Source organism: Orcinus orca, chromosome 8, assembly GCF_937001465.1.
Source record: "Orcinus orca chromosome 8, mOrcOrc1.1, whole genome shotgun sequence".
Lineage (NCBI taxonomy): Eukaryota > Metazoa > Chordata > Mammalia > Artiodactyla > Delphinidae > Orcinus > Orcinus orca.
The window spans coordinates 5,041,023-5,053,301 of record NC_064566.1 but is presented as its reverse complement, the minus strand read 5'-3'; the positions used below and the strand labels follow the sequence as shown (position 1 = coordinate 5,053,301).

The window sequence follows — 12,279 nt, the reverse complement described above, 5'->3', positions numbered from 1 at the left end:
ATCTTGTAAATCAACTATACTTCAATTAAAAAAATAAAAACAATAACCAAAAAACCAAATCCAGGTGTGCTCCCTGTGTGGTCGATGCCAGCATGGGGGCCCTCCTGCAGCACCGGCCCGGACAAGCTCGTGCAGCTGCCTCTGAGCTCAGACACGCAGAATCGCCACGAGGAGACGAGCCGTGTGGACAGGGAGTCCCGCTAAGTCAGATTTGGGGGATTTCCACAAGGACTCCAGAATCTTGATGGGTCCCAAAAGGAAGTTCTTCACCAAGTAACGGAACTTAGAAATTATTAAGAGCACATGCATCCAAACATAACAATTCCAGAAGACACAGCTTGGCAGTACCCAAGACAACCTCGGGGTTTTTACATGATTAGCAGTGGTGAACTTCACTGGCCATTTTCGGAGCAACCCCACCCTGGCACCGTGTGTGTGTGGGCGTGGGCGTGTGCGTGTGCATGTGTGTGTAAGGTATTTCCCATTCTCTCTTTAAGCATATTTGCATTCTGATTAACTCATAATGATAACTGCTGGTAATGATTTTAACATTTTAAAGGGCCAGGTGCTGGGGCCCCTAAATAGTTCTGTACTCTTCGGTTTTGCTTATGCATGCTGTACTGCGTGCAATGCTGTAGAACATAAAAGACTATCCCTTATCATTTAAAGGATGAGAAGATAACACGAGTTCATGCTCATAATCATCAGGTGGTTAAAAGAATGCAAGAGCCGAATATCTTACTTAATACTTTACCTTTCACAAGTGTAACACTCGCAGAACTCATTATTTTCTCCAAAAAACCCATCTCCATAATAACAAGAAATTTCTTCTCCAGGTTCAATATCTCTTAGAGCCTTCACACATGCTGTATCTCGACCAGTTGACACAAACTGAAATAAAATCAACTCATTAAGAAACTCATACCTGAAGCAAACACAAAATACTTGAGATAAAATATTTTTTATGCTTACCTTACAGTTAGGTCTGCAATCTGAAAAATGTCCAAAAGATAAAGTCAATTAACTGTAGATAAGATCTGAAACACGAACAATTACAGAAATCTGAAATAAGCTTTCCACATAATTTTACCAACTTTTGATAGAAGTTTCAGGTCTTAAGTTAAACTACAGGAATATTTATTTTAATAGGTTTATGCAAAAAGAAGAAATTTCTATTTCCAACCCTCCTTTAAAGGAAGATAAGGTCATTCTAAGTTTTAGAAGTGCTACCCAACACTAGAGCTAACACCTTAGAAACAGAGCTTACCATGGTTTATAAACGCAGCAGGACCAAGCCAGAGCTGAGCACAGTTTTTCCTTGTGGAATACATGACACTGAAGTCGTTTTCTCCATGTCTAAGTAGCATGTTCTCCTCAATTTCTGAAAGTTCGGCAATACAACCCACCAGTAATTCTATTTTGTCATTTCGTTTCCTATTTAAAATATGTGATGTTAAAAATTACTAGTAATTATAAATCGTAAGGCTTCTTTCAATAAAATAAGCCTGTCCAACAAATACCAGGAATCGAGAAGACTTAGCTGTGCATGTTTTAGCTGATTCACTTGGATCCCCACCTGGATGTCATCTCCTTTTCCCTGGAAGCCCCACAGCCTTGTGAACAGTTACTTGTGCAGCTAGCTGCCTTATCCCTACCAGAGACTAGAAAGTCCACTAGGAATCGTGCTACCTACACCTCCGAATCCCCTACCGGACCCAGCATAGTGCTTTGCAGGCAGAAAGGACTCAAAGACCCGCCGCACTGCATTCAACTTGCTGACACTGGAGAAGGAGACAGAGACAAGCAGCAGGAGGGTCGGGAGAGCCCAGAACTGGGACGCTGCCCTGCAGAGCAGCAACAGCAAATGTCATGCAAGCCAACAGGCACTCATCAGTGTTCTAGCAGCCACATTAAGGAAGGAAAAACAGGTGAACGTACTTTCAGTAACATATTTTAACCCAATATAACCCAAATACTATTTCAGCAGGTAATCAGTATGAAATATTAATGAAAAATATTTACAATTTAATATAAAATCTCACATGTATATCACAATTTGTAGCACTTCTCAATTCAGACTAGCCACATTTCAAGGTTTCAACAGCCACCCATGGCTGGTGGCCATGGTACTGGATGGTGCAGCTCTAGAACCCAAGACCTCAAACCTCCACAGCCATGTGCAACACGGAGCCATGGGAGCCGATGAGCAGGCTGGATTCCGTCCCACAGCAAACAGATACACTCACTCACATACACACACCCATGCAAGAAGCCCAGGAGGAAGGCTCTTTCCCATTCCAATTTCAGGTACCTGACCCGAAAATTTTTGCTATAAAAAATACTGGGGGTGGGCTTCCCTGGTGGTGCAGTGGTTGAGAGTCCGCCTGCCGATGCAGGGGACACGGGTTCGTGCCCCAGTCCGGGAAGATCCCACATGCCGCGGAGCGGCTGGGCCCGTGAGCCATGGCCGCTGAGCCTATACATCCGGAGCCTGTGCTCCATAACGGGAGAGGCCACAACAGTGAGAGGCCCGCGTACCGCAAAAAAAAAAAAAAAAAAAATACTGGGGGTGGTGTAAGAGAGGGGTTACATATTTCTTCTGGGAGATAAGGCAGGGAATAGGCATTAGAGGAAAGATATAATTACATATTCTCTCTTTCACGTATGGCTTTTATCCCTCCTAGCTGGGCTCAACTTTACTACTTTTATTTAAGCTGGCACACATATATATATTTTGAAGCAGGCATTGTGCTAGGAAGCTTCTACGCACGAAATTCCTACGTAACCTTTCTTATAGGCCAGTAAAAAACTGACTCCGGACGCCAGGTTATTCAACCCCAGCGTCCCTAACCTCTCAGTAGTCCTTGAGCAGGCATCCAGACTCAATGAAAGGAAAACACAAAGCATTCTGGCTTAGAGGGAGATCTGGTTCAACTCAGACTTCTTCTTCTTGTTTTTTTTAATAAAAAAAATTTTTTTAAGTCTTTATGGAATTTGTTGCAATACTGCTTCTGTTTTATGTTTGGTTTTTTGGCCCTGAGGCAGGTGGGATCTTAGCCCCCAAACCAGGGATCGAACACGCACCCCTGCATTGGAAGGCGAAGTCTTAACCACTGGACCTCCAGGGAAGTCCCCAACTCAGACTTCTAATTTCACTGTCCCGACCCCAGTCACTGGGCTGAGGCACTGGCACTGCATTGGCTCCTTTAGGGTAAGCTCTGGCCTTATTCCTTCCTACAACTTTCTTAGCACATGAACAGTAATTTAAGAGAGAACTGTAAACAAAATTACTTTACGGGTTTATACTAGTATAATAGTTACCACTCTTTTGTTGCAACAATTTTGGCTCCATTTTGTTCCGATGAATATCTATTACAAGGCAATATTTCAAATCCACTGTCGGTTGCAAACATTCGCAAGTAAATAAATACCTAAAACAGAAAAAAAAAAAGTGATACCTACTTTACATTATTTATCTTGCTAGACTTCCTCAGAATTATAAAAGCAAACCACCACCAACAATGAAAAAATTTAAGATTAAGTAACAAATTTTGTTATTTTAAAATGTCCCATACTTGTGTACCTGGTGACTTGGCTATGTTACTCTAAAAGCTCACAGTAAGTTTCCCTTCTGGATGACAGAGTTTTCTCTATGGAAAGTCACACAAGTTATCTGATGTGTTATTAGGTCTTCATATTGATTAGTTCTATGAAAATCTGATTTAAAATTTCAGTGTTCCCTACAATTTAGGCTCATGCAAACAGATAAACAGTACTAATTTGGTTAATGAGCTCACGTGCTCCTTGAACAATCTCTCCTGCATTTTGCTCTTGTTGAGAAAATAGTGCCGCGCCCACTCTCCTGAGGTCAGACATTTGAAGGCTTTCTCCAAGTGCTCATCTTTCTTGAAACGTTCAATTACTTCCTTTAGTTCTTCTTGTCTTCCTTTAATAGGCCGAAATCTGAAAGAAATCAGAACAATAACTTCAGTTATCTTCCATCATCCTTGGGCCACTGCTTAAGAGATCTTGAGAAAAAAGTAACCTAAAAACAGCCAGACCTAGCAGAAGAGTCATAATAAGTAATCTGGATGATTATTACTAAAGTAATATTGATCACCAGGAGATATAATTTCTCTTTCTTCAAACTATACTTTAATATTTTTATTTCAGTTAGCTCATTAACTGAGAGGTGACCAGGTGATTCAAATGAAAGCTGTCTGATTCAGGCTTTTGTAACTAGTCATCTACTTTGGGAGGTACAAAACAATAGATCTAGAATAGAGCTCATCTAATTGAGTTAGAATGACAAGAATTTTTTAAAACATGCAGAATCAAGCCAGAAGAGTGCAAGGCAATAAGCTTCAGAAGAAGGATGAAGCAAACAAAATCATGCCATAAACAGAAACATCCTCTATGTACATAGTTAGAAAAACCCCAAACTAAGCATCCCAACAGGTCTTGAAACACACCTTGATGTTCCAACATCCATGTCAAATTAATCTTTGATAACTGCGTTCAGAGAACAAAAAGTGTGCAAAAGTACAACTCTAGCGGTGACACTGTTGTGGTGGTGATGGAAGGAAAAACTGCTGGGGTAGAATTTTAGAAGGCTTCCACGTAAAATCAGCTATAATGACTACAGAATATCACATGGCTATGCACATATTAACACATGATACAATCATGGCCCAAGTAAAACTTAAGTTGTACTCATTTTAAAGCTATGTTCTCAATAAAACATGTAATATGATTAAAGGTACTTGGATCTTAATTCCAAAATTTCTTCTCATGTCGATTTCATTTGGTCTACTTTCCAAAATAAGGTTAGGTTTTTTTAAAATTAACATCCAACAAAACAAGGAATTACAGACTGTTCTTCAAATAAAACACATTAAGAAAAAAATATTAGTGTCTCAGGAGAAAAACTATTTGAACTATGAATCTTGCTCTAGCATCTAAAACTGCACATCGCAGACACCTGAGAATTCTAAACTGAGATAACAGCTAGCATAGACTCCAGCGAAGGAAGCATTCAAGCAGTATTTTGTTTTCCAAATAAGCTATCACAAATGTATTCATCACATTTCAGCAAGATTTTAAGCCACAATATTTCACCAAGGCTTATTTATTAGGTGCTGTGTACACATGTGCTATGGTGGAAAATGTAAGCTAGAAGACATGGCTACTGTTCTCGAAGGTAAAATTTTGCTGGGACCGAAAGCCATATGCATGCATCAAACAGATAAGCAAGGCATCAATATGCAAGTGCATGTTCATGTGGTACAAACAACACTGCTGCAGCACTTTGAAGTATGGAAATTATAACTAAGGTGTGAGGTTTGTTTGGGAAGGGGGTGGTTTGGAGTTGACTTTGATATGGGCAATGAGGAAAGTGGTGAATTTAGATTTCTAAAGAAAAAGCAGAATATTACTATAGGCAGGAAGGAAAATCAAAAGAAGGAAAACAAAGTGAGAGAAATTCTAAGCAGAGCATCTTAAGGCTTGATTCAGAGATGACAGGAGCTGAGGGAGTCAGCTGGCGAGTAACAGTAAAGGAGAGTTCTAAAACGAGGAAGAGGGGAGACATGAGGAACAGGACAGTAACACAATTTACTAGGCAGGATCTCTAGAGGCCTTCAGATGTGTGAGCATGCTGACACCTCTAGGAACTTACTAGCTGCAGATTCCAGTTTCAGTAAGCTCTTAAAACTACTAAGTAGAACAATCTGAAGGAGTTCTAGAGACATATGAAGAAATGGACAATGCCCTGTTTTATTTCCCGTTTCAATCAGTTAGCACACCAGCCCTCACAGACAGACAAGTGGAAGTCCTTTAGACAATTCCAAATGTCTTTAATTAGGCTGTCAGACTATGGTATCAGAGAACCACTAACATAAAGATTTGCAGAACTGTGAAAGTATCCAAACTTCCATACAGTTATAATATTAAACTACTTACTTGCAGCCATCATTAAGTGATTTCGTCAAGATTGGGTTTCTCTAAGAAACCCAGTCTAAATCCTTCTGGCTGCAACCCTACACCACAGGGTTATTTGCAAATGAAGGACAGATAAGACCACCAAGCAGCTGTTAGCTAAGGCACACCACTCCAGGCAATACAAAGTGATGGGAAACAGATAACCGGAGTTTTACGCAGTAAACAGAAAAGCAGTAGTTCACTTTGAGCAAATACGATGAATAATCCATGATGTTAAGTGATGGACGGGGCTGCAAACGACAGGAGCCAAGCAATCTTTACATGTTCAACGTGGGACTGACCAACGGTGCCAATTGTAAAGTAAATGCATGGCTCGACACATTAGAGAGCAAGAGTCAGGACTAAGTTCACCTGAAGATCTTAAGAACATGGCAGAAAGTAAGTTACAGACCGGGAATGGACACTGGCTATTCCTGACAGGTTTTACATGTGCTCTCCGCTCCCTGAAACTTCCTCCCTGTCTACAAATACCTTTCAGCTATCCTTTTGTTTACTCTTTGTTCATGATGCCAAACAATTTATATGCTAAAACCAACACAAAATAATCAACTCCTGAGTTAATAATATTCTGCCTTCCACATATCCTGTGACTTTTATTTCTGCTTTCCTGCCTTCTACTGCCTCAAACACAAACCCCCAAAACTGTCCCTTGTTGCCCGCTAAGCAAGAACCTCTACTTTACTTAAAATGTAATTTACTGTCAAAACTTACTGTCACAGTTGGCTGCTATAGGCGTGAAATGATAGTGAGGCAAAGGAGGAAGAAAATGGTTCTGGGTGCAGATGGGAAGGGGAAGAGACAGTTGTTTTCGATAACCCTATAGAAGAACATCAAAATCACCTGGCTGACAGTTCCAGTCAAATCCCATTGTAACAAAAACTGCGGGGAAATAAAAATTATTTAATAACATAAGATTGTTACAACTATTAGGGCCAGAGCAAAAGGCACTGAGGACCTTAGAAAAAATTAATTTTCTATTACTGAATAGAAAAACACGCTCTGTCCTCTCCTTAACCACAATCACTCTAAATCTCCCGTACGAATTGCACAAAGCTATCCTTACGCCATGACTTCTAAGGCTAGGAGAAAATTTAGATTATCTAAAAATTATCTCTTGTTCCATAAATGAGGAAAATAAGGCCCAATGAGGGCTAACTGCTGGAAGGACTGGGACTGTTACCCAGGCCTTTCTCGGCCCCGCTCTTATCTGAACCACGAGAGCCCTCTTGTGTCGTTCTGTCATGAGAACAGGGTCTGACTTGTATTCACCGCTGCGTGCCAGCACTGAGCTCGGCCAGAGACAGCGCTGACTTGTACCCTGACAGCACCATGAAAGGGGTGGAAACAAATCGACTATTTGGGGGTGGGTGGGCTGGGGTGGGCTGGGATGGCAGGGGAGGCAAGAGAAACGGGTATTCGGCATTTCCACATCAACGTGCCCCTCTTCCCTCTTAATATTTAACATTTGCAACTTTAAATAAACCAAACATTTATTTTTCTCTTTCCACACCTCTCTGATCAATGGCTGGTATAAGAAATTTAAAAATATGTCATTTACAATTGTTTACTACTAAAAGGGGCAGAAAAAAACATATGAATTCACACTCCCACACACCTGTTCCCCACTCTTTCCAGAGACTGACTTCCCAGGTTTTCTTGCTATTTGGTTTTTCTGTTTCCAAACCCAAGAGACCACTGTGGCAATGAAGAAAAGTTGCAGATTTGTATTAGCTGCACTACCGTGCCCTTCCATTAGCATGTACAACCAAGAGCTACTGGAGGGAGGGGAAAGAGGAGGGGGGACAGAAAAAAGGGAGCAAGGGAAGGAGGGAGGAAGAGAGAGAAAAATGCTCAAATATTTAAGATATAAAATAAAACCATGAGTCAACATCGTGAACACATTTCCCCCTTGAAGAAAGATTAACTGCGAACTGAGTTCGTAGATGCCGAGTGGAGGAGTCATGCTAGGACCACAGCTCTTCATTCCTTCTTGACCTGAAAATAAACAGCAACCAGAAACATACCTGGCTGAGTCCTGCAATCAGTGCTCAGCTAATCCCATGGAGTGACTCCTGATTTTTGGATGATTTCTCTTAAAATTACCCTGTTATGGAGTACAAGTGGTTTTTTAAATACAGCTATTACTAAGACCAAACTATTTTAAAAGGTTTGCAAAATGTTCTAAAAATCGTGTTTATGCTGACACCTCCAATTACTTAACATAAAAGAACATTTATAAAGGCTGAAACAGGTTAGTTTGTATCTTATTACTGTTTGTAATGCTCTCTACCTACCTCACAGGGTTGTTGTGAGAAAAACTGTCAGATTTTGAAAAATGCCTTGAGCTCCTCGAAGGAAAGGCGCTATATAAATGCAAAAACAAACAACAACAATAAAAAACTATTTGTATAATTTGTACTTGTAATTTCTAAACAGACTTACAATATTGGTTGTAGCAGAAATCCCTAAAACACTGTGATATTCAAGAACTTTATGAAGCCACGGGTCGGCCTAGCATGATAACAAAGTCCAGGAAGCTAAAACGCTTTCCTTCCCACATAACATCATTTTACCCTTGATTATATTAAGTTAGAAGGTCGAAAAGTTTCTTTATGCTTTCTAGTCAAGCATTTGATATTCAAGAGGCATTTAAAGTGATTTATAAATTCATATTCAACAGTGGATACGAATAATCAAATATATAAATAAGGAAAATAAAAATTAGATGGTTACAGTAGTGGAAGGATGAGTAAGGACTACACAGGCTAAAGTCTGTGTGCCCTGAGAGGACTCTTCCCATTTCTTTACAATGTGACGTCCCCCAACTCCTCAGGATACCATGAAATCGCTGGTCACGCAGCCTGAACGAGGGCGCATTACTGAAAGCATCCATTCCTGCTTCGCTACATTCATCTCTCCACTAGCTTTTTAAAAAAATTAGAGGTATTACTAACAACTCTATTCTCTGGTTAAAAGGAAGAACTTAAGTTTCATAACTGACAAAAGTCAACTAAATTGAAATTAATATTTTGTTTATGCTTTTTCTAGGCATTCATGCCACAACTCTGACTGCCTTCTTAGTAAATACAGGGATACGTTAAGAGTAAAAATATAGGCAATTCATAATATAGCCAAATAATTAAATATCTACTGTTTCTGAACAGTATTCCTGAAGGTACAACTGAAATAAGTAGAGAGGAGGAGGGCATAAAAAAAGAGAAACTAAGTTCAAATCACAGATGTATAAACATGAGAACAAAGAGACCACTTATGTAAGTAACAGACGGACAGTTTGGAGAATTAAAACCCAAAGCTCCAATCACGTCCTCCAGTCACTTCTTTTGCACCCCAAAGAAAGAGAAGTCCACAAAAAGCTAATAATTTAAGAAATATTTATGGTTATTCAAATAAAGCACTATAGATTTTCCTTATTGTCTATAAAATATCTTTGAATATGGGGTAAGTGACATTCTGGTAAATTCTTGCTCAGAAGATAAAGAACTATAAGTGATAATTTTCAAATAAATCCACTAAGATTAAATGAAAATGTATATACCTTTCATTAAGATTAACAAGCTTCATTAATAAAAATTCTGTATATTCCCCAAATGTCAGCTCAGTCTGTTAAAATACCTCTGGAATGAATGCCTATGCTGAAAGGCGGAGAGCACACCTTGCTTTGACACAGCAACATCAACTGCTCAACCGCACTGGCCTAAGGGCCGACACTGTTACAAAGCCAACGTAGTCTAACCAGGGAGCAGTAGCATTATCTACACCATGAACGGCTATTTTAGGAAGTGTCTGAGTAGGATTAAATGTTGCACTGGAAAATATGAATTTAGAGGTACCTGTTTAACAATATCTGTGTGGTAAACCTAAACTTGACATTTTAGGATTACATGTTTTAAAGTGAGCCCTAGAAAACGACTGATAAGGAACTTTCTATCCATTTATCACATCGGGACAAAGCTCAGTAGGCTAGACGGTTTAAGACCTTGCTTCCCAACTGTAATTGGGAGCATGTTAGAAATGGAGACTCTCAGGCCCCACCTCACAGTTATTGAATCAGAACCTGCATCTTAACAAGATTCCCCAAGTGACTCATGTGTAAACTAATTAAAAGAAGCAGTTGTCAAGGAGGACTTTTTAGAAAACATGAGTTATTTACTGTCACAGAACCCAGTAACAGGTAACTCTGCATCCTCTGGAATAGTCAAAGCGTGGGGGCTTCTGAATACATGGAGTTCTTTCCCAAGCCACTACAACTTTTGTTGTAATTTTGATGGAAAACTTTTAAAAATGGTTTATTTGCTTCCATGTTTCAGTATACAAGGCATAATGAACAGAATCTGTTTCAATGATGACTCCAGGCCGTAATTATGGGCCTTTGTGTAATATTCTGAATGCCACTAGACTGTTGTGTGAAACAGCGAATCACATTTCTTACCTCGGAGAAAAAAAGGCTAACAGGTGAGTTAAATACTATTAGGACCCTAATAGTAGGAGAATGAGCCCTGGTCTCTTGGGTTCACTGGGAAATAGGGGATGTGGGCTTAAAGTAATGCAAACTAGATTTTTAGTTGGACACTACGGCATCCAATTCTGCTGATTTTCCAGAGAACAGCCATCCATTTGCCTATGTAGAAAATTTAAGTATGTGTCCCTCTGATGGCAGGGAACTATTTAAATAATCTCTCAAGTCCATTCCAACTTTCACTTCGTTTTAGTAAGTAAAGATATATGATGACAGGAAATTACATGAAAATACCAAAGGCACGTTTTAACCTGAATTACTTCTTTTGGGATTTAGACTATAATTGATAAATGAATTATCTTGTTTTAATTCTAGCAAGGGACAGAATTAAAATAGGAAAAAACGGACACACGATTTTCCTCTAATCACCTGCCCCCAATTAATTACTGGTGACCACCCCCCTGGTGATCAAGCGCCTCTAGGGCAGTCACTGGCACTGCAGCTACGGTAAGAGTGAACAGTGGTCCAGAACTTGTTCCACATTCTAAATCCCTGATGTTAGGCTTTTCTATCACTCGAAAGCCTTTGCCATGGAAGTTAAGAGGCAACACAAAGTTGTAAGGTTCTGATTTAGTGCTTGGCGGCAGTCAATTATGAAATTACCTAAAGGCCTTTTTGGGAGCGAGATGATGTTTAAGAGAATTAGAATAAAGAAATTTAAAGGGTCACAGATTTCAAGAGCTAGGTAGTATTTTATATAGATGGCATTTGATACTCAATAAAGTGGTTACACATCTATTTTCTTACCTGTATACTGAATATAACCACGTCTTTAAAAATATTCACTCTAACTTATAATGACTAGCTGAGTCTCAAAGATAAAACATAATGGCAAAAATGGGATAGGGAGGGTGGGAGGGAGGGAGATGCAAGAGGGAAGAGATATGGGAACATATGTATATGTATAGCTGATTCATTTTGTTATAAAGCAGAAACTAACACACCATTGTAAAGCAATTATACTCCAATAAAGATGTTAAAAAAAAACCATAATGGTAAAATTCCCTATATACAGTGGAAAGTATTTGAAAGAATAAAAGTTTGTAATAAAATCATGAAAAAAACTGATGCAACCTAATTTAGGTAGAAAAAAATCATACACATTTTCAAGGTTTTACAGGATGCATATATTTCTTTCAGGTAATTCTCATCAACATTTAAAACAGAATATGGAGATGCCCCTCCAACTCTGTATTTTAATAGAAGTATCCCAAGATAAAGCAAGAACACGGAATTAAAACTGACAACTCATGGAAGCTTATGTTGCTTTTCTTGACTCACACATGGAAAATCCTCCTGCAGCAAAACCTTTCCTTTAATGTCATTTTAAATTTTGACTGAGAGTAAAATTAGCCATCTATTTTCTTAAGTTCAACGATATCATCTGTTCCACTCAGGAGAAAGACAAAATTACCTAGTATTCATTTTGTGTGTTTGAAAACCTAAATAGGGATCAAGAACCAAACTGGTTGCTAAGTCATCATTTTCACAGAGTTCCTTGGCAGACATTCCAGAAGATGGTACATATCGACTCTGTCCTTCGAATCCTGAATTACCATTACCTGTGAGAAGAAAAAAGAAGAAAAATTAACTTGCACTGAGTACTGCTGAAATCTACCTTAAAAACCTTTAGCTTCACTGCCCATTCCAATTAGTAATTAAGAATTGAAATTGCTTATTTCTATCAGTTTTACTAGTTAAGAATTGAGTACCCTTTGCAAAAACAGAAAACCAAATGCAGT

The 12,279-nt window shown here is 39.2% G+C and overlaps 1 protein-coding gene across 8 annotated transcripts in view; it reads right to left on the bottom strand.

The window, feature by feature from the left end:
* KMT5B (lysine methyltransferase 5B) overlaps positions 1 to 12,279 on the bottom strand; it is a 53,761-nt gene that overhangs the window by 16,247 nt on the left and 25,235 nt on the right. For 6 of the 8 annotated variants that reach the window (XM_033402422.2, XM_012536121.3, XM_012536122.3 and 3 more), the window contains 7 exons: positions 11,952 to 12,099; positions 8,295 to 8,363; positions 3,798 to 3,963; positions 3,322 to 3,431; positions 1,268 to 1,434; positions 973 to 992; positions 755 to 891 (listed from right to left, as the gene is read on the bottom strand). In XM_033402422.2, coding sequence (XP_033258313.1) covers positions 755 to 891; positions 973 to 992; positions 1,268 to 1,434; positions 3,322 to 3,431; positions 3,798 to 3,963; positions 8,295 to 8,363; positions 11,952 to 12,099 — 817 coding nt within the window. Of the gene's footprint in view, positions 1 to 754; positions 892 to 972; positions 993 to 1,267; positions 1,435 to 3,321; positions 3,432 to 3,797; positions 3,964 to 7,615; positions 8,090 to 8,294; positions 8,364 to 11,951; positions 12,100 to 12,279 lie in introns of those variants that run through there. The other 2 variants (XM_049712980.1, XM_033402428.2) reach the window with 2 other exon arrangements.